Source organism: Thamnophis elegans, chromosome 3 (genome assembly GCF_009769535.1).
Source record: "Thamnophis elegans isolate rThaEle1 chromosome 3, rThaEle1.pri, whole genome shotgun sequence".
NCBI lineage: Eukaryota > Metazoa > Chordata > Lepidosauria > Squamata > Colubridae > Thamnophis > Thamnophis elegans.
In genome coordinates, this window is record NC_045543.1 from 46,703,352 (window position 1) to 46,720,048 (window position 16,697).

The 16,697-nt window shown below is 39.9% G+C and overlaps 1 protein-coding gene across 1 annotated transcript in view; it reads left to right on the plus strand.

Annotated features, from left to right (window-relative positions):
• FBXO10 (F-box protein 10) overlaps positions 1-16,697 on the plus strand; it is a 52,028-nt gene that overhangs the window by 18,550 nt on the left and 16,781 nt on the right. The window contains exons 4-5 of the mRNA XM_032214326.1: positions 5,867-6,016; positions 8,991-9,127. Coding sequence (XP_032070217.1) covers positions 5,867-6,016; positions 8,991-9,127 — 287 coding nt within the window. The remainder of the gene's footprint in view (positions 1-5,866; positions 6,017-8,990; positions 9,128-16,697) is intronic.

The following is a 16,697-nucleotide window of genomic DNA, read 5'->3' on the forward strand; positions in this document are numbered from 1 at the left end:
AATGTGTCTTCACAGCTAGCTTGCTGGGGTTTTTTTCCTTCTTCAAATGCAGATTGTACCAGGGGGAGGGGGCTGACAATAAAGAAGATCTGAACAGATGTGGGGAGCTAATTTAAGCTTCCTCCTGCAATCTAGAGAAAAACTTTCTCCTTCAAAACCGACATTTGCATTGAAAGGAAGCCTCCTGCTGGTGCCATTATCAGACTGTCCCAGCAGGTACCATTTACATTTTTAAAATACCTGCCCATTTGATGCAAGGATGAATTTCATGTCTTCTGCTATAAGTCAGGCATTGCAGACTCGCTAAGGAGCAAAAGACTTGAAGGAGAAGTAGCCGTGCATGATTGGCAAAAGAGCTCTGTGCCTCCGTGCATAGCCCTGGGCTTTTCATCCCATTAGCCACGGGCTTCCATTTCATTTAAAGCACAGCAAAGTGGAAACTTTCTTTTGCTTTGCTTGGGCAGTCTCAGAAAACGGCTGCTTGACGATGGTTTTTTGTTCCATGTCTATGCTCATCATGTTCAAATTTACTTCTCAGTGAAGGCGGTGGATTTGTTTTACATATTTAGTGATTCAACAGTCCCCCCCCTCTCTCTCTCTCAAAGTGAAACATTTAAAAAATGTATTTTAAAAATTCAGAGATAAATATAACATAATATAAGATTAAAGAAAAGAAAGAAGAGTAACATAAAGTGAAAAAGTAAGAAAAGGGTGAAAAAAATAGAAAAAAGGGAGAAAGATATATTAAAAAGTAACTTCTGATCTTCTTTATTATGGTTGCAGACTTATTTTCTCTCCTCCGTTATTGAAATTGCATCATTGTTCTCTTCTCATAATCAAACCTTTTTAATCAGGAAACCTATAAATCACCAGTTCCATTTTTTTTCTAATTTCAGCAAAAGGTCCATAAGAGTTTTTCAGTTAGGTGATTTAATTGTCAGGCCCAGAAGACCAGGTCTACATGTGAAAGTCCAATTAAAAATTTATTTATATATTGCTACATAGCCTATGCACAGTCATCTTCTCAACTAACAGTTAGCATCTGCTTGAAGTTAGATAGGTTTCGACAGAATTCAAGTGGGATTAGACTTATTCTGCTCATGGCGATGTAAGGATTCTAGGCTGATTGCTCTTTTAACTCCGCCCCCAGATTATGCTACTCTTTCTCCTACATCAAAAGAATCTTGAAGGTGTTGAGTTGGTTGAATTTGATTGATTGAATTTAACAATTACTTGGTCTTCCAAAAGAACTATTTTATTTTATTTCATTTTGTTATTTTGTTTTATTTTTATGTATTATAATAATGAAGTTTAGGCAAAAGTTGTTTATAAGTTGTAGTCATTGTTTTTGTTCTGTACATTTTAGTTTTCCTGCCTATCATGTGCGCTCACGTGCCCACCCCATAATTTAATGCACCCCCACACCGTGCCCCCTGCGCATGTAAATTAGTAACCAGTAGACAATCTAGACCAGGCGTGTCAAACTCAAAGCCCGGGGGCCAGATCCGGCCCAAGAGGAGGCTAAGATCTGGCCCTGGAAACTGTGAGAGACCACCCCGCAGTGACTCTGCCAGCGAAAACAGCCTCCTGCAACCCTTTGCCAGCGAAAACAGAGCTCAGGAGGGCTGCGTGTGGCCCTCCCGAGCTCTGTTTTTGCTGGCAGAAGGTTGCCGGAGCCTTTCACAGCTAGAAACAGAGCTCGGGAGCCTGTTTTCGCTGGCAGAGTGCTCAGGCTGCCACAGGCGCCCCCGACATGAGTGACATCGACAAGGCCATGCCCCCTGCCCCCTGTCCCGCCCCCCCAAGATCAAATACAACCCTGATGCGGCACTCAATGAAATCGAGTTTGACGCCCCTCATCTAGACCAACCATCCATAGCTACTCAGTGTGCTAGATAAAGACTCATGGGAATTCCTGCCCAGCACATGTAAAAAGAAGGCATTAGGAGAAAACTGGATGAATGCCCACATTCCCAGGCCAGTGACTGTGAGATCCAATAGAGTGAATTGAGAAGACAACCTCTGTAAGCTTCCAAAGCTGATCCATCACAAAGTTAAGATAGCTGTAAACACCTGTCAGTCTATTACTTTGCTAGGATAAGGGCAGTATTTTCTGTTAATATGCTGGATTGCCAGCTTAATATTCTAATCAGAGCTTGACCTCTCTGCCAGGTTAGCAGTGAGTGACTAATAGGGAGAGGAGCACAGCCGCTTGTCTTTTCTTCCTGCATTTTAATTAACCGATTGGAAGGGGAGGCGAGCCATCTTTTTAAATGAGCAAATAAAGGCGACTGTAATTTCATTATCAGCTTTGATATGCGCTGCTCGCTGTGGCAAGAATATTGCAATTTGTAGATTTGTTTCTTTACGCTTGTCAGGCAAGAGTTTAAAGGTTTATTGGACTGGAAAAGAATTACATGCATGCGTATTTAAACCACTTATTTGCTCAAATAAACCAATGCCCGGATTTAATTTTTTTTTTATAGCTGAGAGTAAATTAAATCTCATGTATTTGCTTTCAGCATCCTCTTGTTTTGTAAGTCAGTTAGCTCTAACCCATAAGTTCTTTGTCAAATAAAATTGTCCCAGCAAATAAAATACTAAGTGTCCACTACAAGTAAGGATGCCTACCATTTTCCTGCATGTGTGACTGTATTGCCTTCCACTCAGCCTTCTAGGTGACATACAGCAGGTAAACATTTTGCCCTGGGTTCATTTAATGACTCCCGATGCCCTTATTTGTCAGAATTGAAGCCAAATACCATGTGTCATTTGGGAAGCTATCCTCCATACGCGAAAACATCTCATAATGCAGAGACTTTCAAAATGGAAGGGAGGGGGAATTGCTCCTCCTGATGTGTTATAAGCAACTTATGGAAGTTGAAGATTTTAAAAGCTGATCAAATTTCTGCAGGGAAATCAGGAATGCTATCAAATCTCACTCTTGTTTTAACCAGAGTAGAGTGAAGCCTGGAGCAAAATTTGGTGGAGGTTTTGAAAGATGACTACCCCTAATTGCCTGCCAAAACAAATCACCAGTCCCAGCCGTTTTATTACAAGTAGTCTTTGACTTGTGGCCACAATTGAGACGCAAATTTTCTGTTGTGTCATTTGTTAAGTGAATTATGCCCCATTTTATGACATTTCTTGCCACAGCTGTTTACTGAAGTTGTTCAGTTAGAGACATGGTTGTTAAGTGAATCTGGCTTCCCCATTGACTTTCCTTGTCAGAAGGTCGCAAAGGTGATCACATGAACCTGGGGCACTGCAAGCGTCATAAATATGAGCCACTTGCCAAGCTTCTGAATTTTGATCACATGACTATGGGGATGGTGCAGCAGTCGGGTAAAAAACATATGTCTGTTTTTTTCCATGTCGTGACTTTGAACAGTCACTAAGTGAACTACTGTAAGTTGGGGACTACCTCTATTTGTTATTTAATTGTATTCCATAGCAATTATATTATATTGCATTGCATTCCATGGCAATTCATTTTAGGGAATTGTAAAGTTTCAAAACCTCTTCTTAACATGTTTCTATTTTAGCAAAACCATTAATTTATCTATTATGGGACACAAGTATGCTTTTGAAGGAGATCATCACAATTTCTTGGGCTATGACTTTTCTTGGGTGTTACATAAACAGCAATTTCTGTTTTAAGTATTTTCTAAGGCAAAATTTATTTTTCACTAATTTTCCTAAAAAAAATTATTATGGAATCAAGTACATCAGGTTTAGACCATATAAATAAAATAAATAAATAAATAAATGAGGCCTGTATATTGAAATAGGGGACGCAGTGGCGCATTGGCTAAGACTGAGCTTGTCGATCAGAAAGGTCGGCAGTTCAGCGGTTCAAACCCCTAGCGCCACGTAACAGAATAAGCTCCCATTGCTTCTGCCAGCCTAGCAGTTCGAAAGCATATAAAAATGCAAGTAGAAAAATAAGAACCACCTTTGGTGGGAAGATAACAGCCTACCGTGCGCCTTCGGTGTTTAGTCATACCGGCCACATGACCACGGAGGCGTCTTCAGACAGTGGCTTTGAAACGGAGATGAGCACCTCCCTCTAGAGTCGGGAATGACTAGCACATATGTGCCAGGGGAACCTTTACCTTTTATATTGTATACGGGTTGTCCTCCTCTTATGACCACAATTGGGATTGGGATTTCCATTTAGTATTAAGTCATTTAGATTTTGCGACAATTTTTATGGTGGCTGGTAAGAAACCACACTGTTGTTAAGCAAATCCAGCTTTCCCGATGGGTATTTTTTTTGCCAGAAATAGGTTAAAAAAAATTGCAGATTAGAATCACATCACTGCAGGATGCTGTAACCAATCATAAATGCAAGCTGTTTGTCAAGTTCTCGAATTGGGTGCTTATAAAGCACAAGATTCAGCCAGTGAGATCTCCTCTCAGGTCTAGAATTGGCCAAATAACTTGAATGCCAGAGCAAAATGAGTAGTCTCATTCAGGAAGAATGTTTTTGTTCGAAATAATGACAGTGAAGTGAAGCACCTGTGAGCTGGGAAATAAGTAGGTCAAGCAGCTTTCATCCCAGGAATTCAGAAAATGATTTTTAGAAAGCTGGTTGGAGAATTCTGGGAGTTGGAAGTCCACACATCTTAAAATTGCAAGGTTGGGAAATCCTATAGTACACAGGTGAAACTCAAAAAATTAGAATATTGTGCAAAAGTTCATTTATTTCAGTAACGCAACTTAAAAGGTGAAACTAATATATGAGATAAGACTCATTACATGCAAAGCAAGATAGTTCAAGCCGTGATTAGTCATAATTATGATGATTATGGCGTACAGCTCATGAAAATCCTAAATCCACCATCTCAGAAAAGTAGAATATTACATGCAATCAATAAAACAAGGATTGTACATAGAACAATATTGGACCTCTGAAAAGTATAATCATGCATATGTACTCAGTACTTGGTTTGGGCCCCTTTTGTAGCAATTACTGCCTCAATGTGGCGTGGCATGAAAGCTATCAGCCTGTGGCACTGCTGAGGTGGTTATGGAAGACCAGGATGCTTCAATAGCGGCCTTCAGCTCTTCTGCATTGTTCGGTCTCATGTCTCTCATCTTTCTCTTGGCAATGCCCCATAAATTCTCTATGGGGTTCAGGTCAGGCGAGTTTGCTGGCCAATCAAGCACAGTAATCCCACAGTCATTGAACCAGGTTTTGGTGCTTTTGGCAGTGTGGGCAGCTAGAAAATGAAGTCAGCATCCCCATAAAGCTCGTCTGCGGAAGGAAGCATGAAGTGCTCCAAAATCTCCTGGTAGATGGCTGCGTTGACCCTGGTCTTAATGAAGCACAGTGGTCCAAAGTCCTGTTGCTCAGTGATCCAAAGTCCTCTTTTCTGATGAGAGCAACTTTTGCCAAAAGCACCAAAACCTGGTTCAATGACCGTGGATTACTGTGCTTGATTGGCCTCTCCATTCTTCCTCCATACACTGGGTCCTTGGTTTCCAAATGAGATGCAAAAGTTGCTCTCATCAGAAAAGAGGACTTCGGACCACTGAGCATCAGGACTTTGGACCACTGTGCTTCATTAAGATGAGATTTATGTGGATGCTGACTTCATTTCCCAGCTGCCCACACTGAAATAAATGAACTTTTGCATGATATTCTAATTTTTTGAATTTCACCTGTATATAGTGAGAAAGCCGCCTGCCTGAAAGGCACTTAGTGGCAAATGTCAGACCCTGTCAGAGTAACTGCAGAGATGACCATATTTTGGTACTGACTGTATATTAACTCCAAAGTTAATATTCCTGCACTGTTTGTTTGGCCTGCCTGCAATCTTTTTGATGAATAAATCTAATTCATTGTCTTTCCCTCTTTCAGATCATTATGCTCAAGAATGACATTCACCACTGCAAGACCTCAGGGATATTTCTGCGTCTTGGTGCAGGTGGCTTGATTGCAGACAATAACATCCATTCCAATTGTGAAGCAGGAGTGGACATTCGGAAGGGAGCTAACCCTTTAATCCTGGTATTGATGGTGTTTTTTTTTTTAAATTTGACTGGGCATTGGATATTTGGATAGAGAATAAGAAGCAGATAAATCTCCTGCTATAGATCTCCACATCTGCTATTTCTCTGCTTGGGATCCCTGTTAGGGGAAAAAGGGCCTGTGTGAGGAGGAATGAAGAGGCAAAGGAAATTGACAGTTCATATTCTCAACCTTTCACTTCTTTCATGCATTCTTTGGCTGCAGCATAGGTGATAGTTTTTGGTTGACAGCTTTTGTCCTATCTGAAAATGATTCATTCAGCATTGCAGTTGAGCCTTCTGGTGCTAAAATACTAAGCTTATAGAATATAGATAGTGCAGCATCTTAAAACACTCCTAATGTAAAATACAGTATTGAGATGACTATAAGTGGGTGTTATGATGAATAGATGTCAAATATGCAGCTAATCTAATCTACAATACAATACAATCCATTAAACAGTGAGGAGTTCTTTCCTGTACTGTGGATAGGTGAATCATGGATTGTAGATCGAGGCAAACAGATAGACTTTGTTGTATTTCTAGCAGCCAGCCTCGTTTTAGGGAGGAGACATTTATATGAGTGTTATAAATTGTATTTTGATTTCATGAGGATTCTCACAACCTGAGCTGTCTGCTAGATCAGTTCAGCCAGGGGCCGTTCAGCATCCTAGAGGCCTTAAGATATTTTGCGGCCACAAGTGAAAAACATGCAGTGGGGCCGTGATACATGCTAAGAGAGACACAGAAAAGCAAAATGTACTATGCTGCAAATACAGTTTTGTTAATTCCACAAGACCCAGAGTTGTTGTCGCATGTCCATATCAAGTAATGGAGCCCACAAGAGAAAATCAGGGTCAGAAAGGGTGGCCATGGATGAACAAAGATTGAGAAATGCTGCCCCGAATCATCAGTTCAAGATCTACTCAACATAAAAGCAGCATGTGATAATGGGATCAGATCACGGGTGAAATTCAGAAGGTTTTGACAGGTTCTGGAGAACCAGTAGCAGAAATTTTGAGTAGTTCGAAGAACTGGCAAATACCACCTCTGGCTGGCCCCAAAGTGGGGTAGGAATGGAGATTTTGCAATATTCTTCCCCAATAGTGGGGTGGGAATGGAGATATTGCAGTATCCTTGTCCTGCCATGCCCACCAAACCACGCCTACAGAACCGGTAGTAAAAAAAAAAAAAAAGAATTTCACCACTGGATCAGATATAATGCACCTGATATTTAAGGGCCAAAGAGATATAAAATATTCCAAACTTCAACTCCTCAGGTATTTTTTAGTTAAATATTCCAACATTGTTCTAAACATCCTGATAATATTTTGTGCTTAGAGCAGGTGAAGCTTGAAATGGAATAGTGGGATCGGCTGTTTTGAACCCAGGACAGAGCCTTTGAAACTTGAAACAAATATTTTGCATACAATAATTAATGATTTGATTGGACATATGCTTTTATGTCTTGAGCATGTGCAAGAAATTATGATTTAATGCCTAACTACTCCGTGAGTCTTGGTGGCACATTGGTTAGAGTGCAGTACCACAGGCCACTTCTGCTGACTACTGGCTGCCTGCCATTTGGCAGTTCAAATCTCACCAGGCTCAAGGTTGACTCAGTCTTCCATCCTTCTGAGGTGGGTAAAATAAGGACCCAGACTGTTAGAGGCAGTATGCTGACTCTATAAAACGGCTGAGAGAGGCTCTAAAGCACTATAAAACGGTATATGTCTAAGTGCTATTGCTATTGTTACTCAATCTTCTGATTCTTCTTAATTTAGCAGACCCCAAGCTGTTTAATAACTCTGCTTACATTTACTATTTTAGCCTCCATTACCATGCATTCTTAAATTTTGAAGTAGCTATCTGATTTTGTCCTTTGTAAATGTAAGTTCTCTTCTGGAGGTTGATTAACAACTGATCAGGAATGAACACTTGCTGGGCTTGCTCATGTGCCTGCAAAAAACAGCAGGAGACACTTTTCACTAATTAAGATAAAATATGATCATTTGCTGATATCTGCTGTGAAGGTGTAGTTAAAAACATAGTGGAGAAACTGGGAAGCAGCAGAGAGCTTCTCACTTCTGTGAGAGTCCCTGATTTAGAGATTGCTGAACTGTATGATCTGTGAGCAGAGTAATAGCTGAGGTGGAGACAGAGAATGACAAATGACAGGCAAGACATATGTTCTAATTAATTGGGTAATAGCTGAGAATATTGAGACATCACCCTGCCAACAAAAGTGCGTGTAGTCAAGGCTATGGTTTTCCCAGTTGCAATGCATGACTGTGAAAGTTGGACCATAAGAAAGGCAGAGCGCCAAATAATTGAGGCCTTTGAACTATGGTGCTGGAGAAGACTCCTGTGAGTCCCTTGGACTGCAAGGCAATCCAACCGATCAGTTCTAGATGAGATCAACCCTGACTGCTCTTTAGAAGGTCAGATCCTGAAGATGAAACTCAAATACTTTGGCCACCTAATGAGAAGGAAGGACTTGCTGGAGAAGAGCCTCATGCTGGGAAAGATTGAGGGCAAAAGAAGAAGGGGACCACAGAGAATGTGGTAGCTGGATGGAGTCACCGAAGCAGTCCGTGTGAGCTTAAATGGATTCCAGAGGATGGTAAAGGACAGGAAGGCCTGGATGAACATTGTCCATGGGGTCTCGATGGGTCGGACACGACTTTGCAACTAACAACAACAACAATTGAGACATGTTGACCAGGATGTTCATTTTTTTTTCATTCAGTTGCTATTAAATAGTTTACTGACTACTAAAATATCAGGCCTACTTCAGTAAGATCTGGAAGTGGACACACATTTTTCTGAAATGAATAGCTTCTAGCATTTAAGGATCTGGCTGTCTTGATCTGAAAGCATGTTGAAGTTCTTGATTTAGCATGATAGACATCCCTCACTCTTGTCTTCTCCTTTTATTCTTTTTTCTCCCTGCCATGCATAAAACAATGTGGCAGTGTAATAGAATCCACAGTGGCCTTCGCTCTGGCATCGTTGCCCTTGGCAACGGAAAAGGCATCATCCGTAGCAATCAAATCTATGGAAATAAGGAGGCTGGCATTTACATTCTTTATAATGGAAATCCTCTGGTAAGGTAAGTACTGTATATGAGTTTCAGCATTATTATTATTATTTTTTGCTATCTTTGGGTGTCCCTTTATTGAGAAAATGGCTCTTTCGCCTGTTAAAGAGCAGACAGAAAAGGTGTTGCCTTTTCTAACAGCTCCAAGGAAGCACTTTGGCATTTGATAATTGCATGATGCTTTGAGAGAGTGGCTTTCATTAAAAGTGCTTAGAAATCCTACATAAGCATAATAAAAAGTCCTCAGTGAGACATTTTGAAACATGGTGGGTGAGCTTCCAGAGAGGTGGCTTATTGTTCCTAAGCAAAGCCAGGAAAGTGTGCTCCTTCATGCCTGACAGTAGTGTGCTCCCTCAATTTTTCAAACACCTTTGTCCTGAACAACAGCCTTCTCCACCTGGCAGCCCCCTCTTCTTTTGGATAACAACTCCCATTATCCCCAGCCAACCTTTTTGTAAGCCCTTTAGATTTCCAAGAGTTGCATTGTGTCTTATTAGAGTTATGTGTTCCAGAACCATAACCTAATTAAAAATAAGTGGGTTTTTTTTAACTAAAAAGAACTTTGAGATCTCTTAATTTGTATTTAAGTATGGAAACTGAGTTGAGCCTAATGTATATATCTTCCACACATCAGTTCCCATTGTCAGGGTTCCTAGTAATAACCCCAGAGCAATCAAAACTCTGAGGCCTAGCGTTTCCTCAAAGCACCAGCTGTGTCATATTGGCACAGCTGGTGGAAACCTGACTCTGAAGGACCCAGGGTTTTCCCCACCCAAATCTAAACCCAAAGTTCTTGCCCCCCAGGTTATATGTCCATCACATGGTCCAATCAGGTTGCAGTTCCAACTTCGGCTGGATTTGGTTGAGGCTCTTCCAACACCTGGTAGAGCGTCCTTGTCTCCCACGGAAAAGAATGCTATTTTGGCTACACATCCTCCGGCTATCTCTACCTCCCCTCTCACTTTTCCCTTGCTGTGGCAACCCTGAAGATGCTCCCCAAATGGCTTCAGAACTGACACACATATTCTTTTGATCTGTGTTTAGTTTTGACTTAGCATGATGGTTGATTTTAGAAAGTATAATTTAGGATTTAAATGGTGACCTGGACAATCTGGTTTCACAAGTACATTTCGTGCATTCTGTCCACAATCACATATATTCCATTCAATTTAAATTGTATATGTTAAAAATTTATATATTCTACTATCACCATACCACAATTTTCATTTAATTAAGATTCAAAGACACAGCCACCTGCTGGCATTTTTCTCTCCTCTTCTCTCCACAAACGCAAAAAGCAACAATCTCTGAACAACAATCTATTAATATGTGTTAACAAAATGACCATTTAAAGTCTAAGACAATCTAAAGGGAAAAGGAAAAATCTTGACCGCAAAGCCCTCAAAACTTGGCTGTTCCGACAGGCCTGGGGCTAAAGAGCTGTTGCCCCCGTCTCGAATGGTATGACTGTTGTGAGTTTTAAATTATATATTGTTATTTTTGTTTTTTAAATTTTTGTCTGTATCCCCCTTCCCCGGTTCGAGTTGTGAGCCGCCCTGAGTCCCCCTTCGGGGGGAAAGGGCGGCATACAAATACAATAAACTGAACTGAACTGAACTGAACTTGACATTTCTAGTTAATAATCACTAAAGTATATGTTAACCTTCCCTTTTGTTTTTATAGTTGAAAGACAGAAAGAAAAAAAAACAATTATTTGCCATTTTTAATCCAGATTAAGGTGTCTAGTTGATAAACCCCAAGATATGCATTAACATTCCCTTTTATTATTGTAATTGGAGAAGGAGAGAGAAGAAAAGAAAAGAAAACAATTGTTTGCTATTTACGTCACATCACCTCTTATTCTAATCCAAATTATTTATAGCTTCATAACAAGGTCTGAAACACAAATTAATAGGCTTTATCATACCACCAAAACTCAGTTGCAATTTGTGGCCTGGTTATTTATCCTAATTAAGGTTATCCTTTCATTGTTAATATAATGATATATTATATGTTGGCAACTAAACATTCAATAATAATCTATAAGAATCTACAAAATACTAAAATCCTTACTTATTAACCATCAAAAATTAGCTGATTTTTATCATCAATTGGCGTTATCAGCCAGTGTCTTTCCAGTAGCAAAATAATCCTTTCTCTCTAGCCAGCAGTTGTGTCATTTCACTTATTAGAATCTTTTCAGAGTTTAAGATTTCTCTCCGCACTCTGTAGCTTAAGGGATCTCTCATGTAGTTTCGTTGCTCTTTAATTGTTATTAACGTAGGCTTAGCTTTGGTTATCAAACTTGTTTCTGGATATATTTGTCTTCTTAGTTCCATCTTTTTCACTCTTTTTTTCCCTCCTGCATCTTGAAGTTGAAAGAAAGGCTCCAAGTTGTCAAAAACACTTTTCCAGCTTCCCTTCTTTTCACTTTCGCTCGTATTTAGTCCATTAATGCATTCATCTGACATCTTATCTTTATTTTCTATGTTTCCATTCTCTTCTTTGATCTCTGGGGCTCCAACCCCCTCCTCTTTAACTGTAGCACCCCATAAACTGTCCCATTTCTTGTCAAATCTCTCAAGTCCTTCTGCAATATTTTGAATCACACCTCAGTCTACCTTATACCCACCCTTCCTCTCCATTACGCCCCATTAGTTTTTCTAATGTAAGGGGATCCCTTGTCAAGCAACAGAAAATAATATTTACTCCATGAGGGATCCTTGGTGCTTTCTGAGCTTGCTTGTATTCTTGCAGACATTTCATTACCCAAACTAGTTAACAACATCAATACTAGTAAGAAGTGCAGTTTGGTATCAGTTTATATTCTAGGGTCTTGTGTCAATGTTGGTGGGAGTTGTCTTATAGATTCTTTGATTGGGCTATTTGCAGTTGGCTTCTTTGGCAGTTTGTTGATTGGGGTATTATTTACTTGATTGTTGGTCTGGTGATAACCTTGGAGTTAATCTATGTCCGTGCTGGTGAACCTATGGCATGCGTGTCACAGGTGGCACACGGAGCCATTTCTGAAGGCACGTGAGGCATTGCCCAGTCAGCTCCATCCAGCGCGCATGCGCGCGCTGGCCAGCTGATTTTCAGCCTTGATTTTCTGCCTCCAGGGAAGCCTTCTGAAGCCTCTGGAGGGAGAAAAACAGCCTAACACACAAACCGGAAGTCCGTTCCCGAATTTCCAGTTTGTGCGTTGGGTGTTTTTTTGCTCTTGGGGGGGAGGTTGCCCTCCCCAGGCTCCTAAAAAGCCTCTGGAGCCTGAAGGGGCGAAATATGAACCAACTGGGCCCACCGGAAGTCAGAAAACAGGCCGTTTCTGGCCTCTGGAGGGGCAGGGGAGGCCGTTTTCGCCCTCCTGTGGCTCCAAAAAGCCATGTGCGCATGCGCGGGGCAGAAGTGTGTGTGTGTGTCACGCACGCATAATTATATTATGGGGTGGGCATGCGAGGGTATGCAATAGCGCAGGTAAACGTTCTTTTGGCACCCGAGGCAAAAAAGATTCGCCATCTATGATCTATGGTCTAGATGCTGATTGCTGGTGGAGAGGTGCTTGGATCTTTTTGTTCCTTTTTGGGCTGGGTGATAGTCCTTTATGCATAGTCTCTAGATGTTGTTAATGTGTATGTGTCTATTGATGGCTAATTTGTCAGAGTGGCAGGCTTCTAGAAATTCCCTGGCGTTTTTGGATTTGGCTTAGTCTAGGATGGTTACAATTTTTCCCAATTGAAGCTACGATTAAAGCTGTCTATATGTTGTGAAATTAAAGAATTTTCATCATGTTCTGACTGCTAGTTGGTTTTTGTGGATGCACACTGCAGTCTTCTGCCTGTTTGTCCTAGATAGTGGTTGTTTCAGTCCTTACATTTTATGCAGATCACTCCTGTTTTTTCTTCTGGTGTTATTGGGTCTTTTGGTCTACTTTAAATATGAAATATTCCTTAATTAAATATTTAATTACTATTAAATATTCTCCTTTATTAATATTTACTCCCTTCCCTGCCCCCCTCGCCCATCACTGTGGGTTGTACACTTTCAATGTAAGCTGTATGGAAAGCATCCAAGAAGCCTTTTCAACTGTTAAGACTCTCACCTCTTTGCCTCACTTACAACAGGAGCATTGTGTGAAGCCCCTTTCAACCCTGAGATTACTGTATGGATTTGATTTCTCCCAGTGTGGGTGGAGAGTGGTATCATTTTTATATGAGTGCTAGACTTCAAATTCAAATGGGAGATGATCCAAGCAGCAGCTGCAAGCAAGTGAGGCTTAAGTGTTTGTTTGAGAATGGCTTATCCCACCAGAATAGTTTGATAAGTAGAAAACCTTAAAAAACCTTTAAAAAACTATAAGAGTTGAGATCCAACACTTCTCCAAAGCCAATGGGAATCAGACTTGTCAAATGAGTATGATTTCTAAATAGGCAGCTGCCCAAGGTAGTGATAATGATATAGGCAATCCACCTGAAAGAAAACATGCATGAAGGAATCAGTAGCTCAAAGTGGAGGCTTAATTTCCTTTCTGGTTATTGTGTCAAAAGCTACAGCCAAACATTCACAGAAGTCTGTTGAAATGAAGATATCTATTTGTGTCTGAACAAAACAAGAGACAGCCCCATTGATGATTTAGTCTATTTCCACAAGGAGCTGTTGTGCCTAAGAAAGTATTGCTACACTAATTGTTCCCCAGTGACTTATATGCACTAAAAAGATTCTCACTTGGATCCATGTTCCTAACAATATTCAAAACGCATGGGTTTTCATGGGGAGGCATTTTTAGAAATGTAAGAACATTGCACTGGGAAGTTTTCTTTTGTTGTTTACCCTTTACAGATAGGTTTCAAAGATTTCATTTTTAATTCAAAGCATCAGAGAAATACCCAGAGTATCTTTTGGCTCCTCATCCTCCAATACACGGATCATATTCTGCCCTCCATTTCCTCAGTAGTACATAGAAATTGTGCTTTGATTTTGCTATAGCAAAATGTGGAAAGCAATATAGAAAGCCTTGTTCCTTTCTGACAGCAAGGAGAGGGAGGGAGAGAGAGAGGGAGAGAGAGAGAACAGTATCAGAATTAAGAATGTGAAACTAGGAACCAGGTTCTGTCTGTGTCTCATATTTCTAAATACAAAATGTTTTGGATTTGAACTGCTTCAATGTGAGACATCCCATTTGAGTTCATATTGACTGTTCCAATCACATGAGAAGTGTCCTGAATTCAGAATATTCTCAAAATGATCAGACTGGCCTGTTCCAAATGTGTAATCAATAATTTTGCTCCCCAAGCTACTGCCTCAATCTTGATTCAAATTGAAGACAATTCAAATTCAAAATGTTTTACAGATCAATCTGTAGTTGCATTCACACTACATGCTAAGCCATTATATGATTTGCTGGTTTAGATCTTAACTTAGAGATATGGAAAATTCCATGATTTAGAATTGGAATATAGAGTTCTCTGAAACATTCCATTCCTCTTTTGTTGAACAGTGTCTGCCATGAGGAGGATGGGGGGTGGACATTTGACAATTTTTGGAAATCTACAAATCCAACAAAGGTTTAGAGAGATTTAGAATAGCCCAGAGGAAAAATGAAACATTCCAGAATTTTTGGTGATTGCTGAATTGGTTGAATTTTGCACATCCATTTTTGTGAGAACCCATCTAGTGGTAATTGGTTCAGTAAAAGATGGTTAGTCACTGTTTCCCTCAGCTTAACCTCCCTCATAGAGTTGTGCTTGTGATGAACCACGTTTGCTATAATTTGCTTAGATAATGAAATGTATAACTAAAGCTTCAAATTAGAAGATAGCAAAAAATGGATGTGATTCTTTCTGGCTTTTAACTACTGAGTGTGTCAAAGTTAGCTTCTTTGGACTGGCAGTGTTGGCCTCTTAATGCAAGACTTGTCTCAGATGGTGTTGGTGAACTAAAGGCCATGAATCATTAGTTCTCCTTTGATCTCTACCTAAATATTCCATTCCAGATTCATTTTTTAGGTCTGATTAAATGTATTCCAGTCCAGTCCTGGAATTGCATGTTCCACTTAATTTGGGTTCTAGCAGTTTTCACCCTGTTTGAATCCATGCTTTTCCAAGTGGCTTTTTCACTTTTAAAGTGCTTGTACTTTTTCTCATCGTGCAGTGTTATTTTGTCCTTTCTACAGAGAGCAAACTGTCCTCACCAAATAGTACAACCATTTTTCTTTTAACACTATAATTTGTTAAGAAAGCACATTACTTTCGTGTGGCTGTTAAAACTTTCCAAATAACTCCAAAAACTCCTTCTGCATTGACTTGTTTATCACTTTGAAAATAAATAAATATTGCAAAGGATGGTGAAGCTGGTTTCTTGTTTGCTTACTATGCCCAAAGCAGCAATCAGGATGTTATGCCTTCACAGTGCACAAAGTGATGCATCCTCTGATAGATCAGATTCCTATATATCTTCCACCCTTTACCATTAGCAAGGAACTTAAAAGTGCAAGGATGCTACTAAAGAAAAGGCAAAATTAACAAGCTTTGCAAAAATAGCGGACTTCAGAAAGGCTGATTCAGAAATCACAGGGAAGATAGAAGGTAGATTGGGAACTTCAGGTTGTTCTCGACTTACCACAGTTCGTTTAGTGATCAAAGTTACAATGCCACTGAAAAAAGGGACATATGACTTTTTTCACACAACTGTTGCAGCATCCCCATGGTCAAATGATCAAGATTCAGTTGCTTGGCAATTGACTCATATTGATGACGGTTGCAGTGTCCTGTGGTCATGTGATCACCTTTTGTGACCTTCTGACAAGCAAAGTCAATGGGGAAACCAGATTCACTTAACAACTGTGTTACTAACTTAATAACTGCAGTGATTCACTTAACAACTGTGGCAGGAAAGTCATAAAATGAGGCAAGTCTCACTTAATGACTGTCTTGCTTAGCAACAGAAATTTGGGACTCAATTATGGTCCTAAGTCGAAGACTACCTATAGTGATAGATTTGTGGGTGATTTGCAGAAATGTTTACAAATCAAAAACAAGAATTCCTATGACAGACTGTTTATCTCTAGGCTCCATATTTCTAACCTATAAAATGGGAAATTAATTGTCTTGATTCTAGTGCTGCAATGCTGGGACTCTTATAAAGTTTTCCATTAGAATGCATCAACTCCAATGAACAATTGCATACACAACACATTGTGGTATCTTTTGGGATTAGGACCATATTTTGTACCTTGAAAGTGCAAGGGGTGGATATTGTCCAAATGGTTACCCAGCAAACTCTCATTATTAGAAGGATAGGTTTCAGTAGTAATACTTTTATTTGGTATGAAATAAAATATTTAGTACAAGCAAAATACTAACAGCACAATCAATTTAAAAACATCGCCTAATCCCAGCATTAACCTAATTAAAACTTGCACCCAGCACTACTACTGAAAAATTCTTTCGTTTTAATAATAAATATTTTACAGGCCTTTTTTGCATCTCAGGAAACTGGACCTCAAGTGAAACTCAAGAGGCAATCAGTTGCAAAGAGTAGGACTAGAAGGGGAGAAAGGAGTAATATGTGAAGAGATGGCTATGCA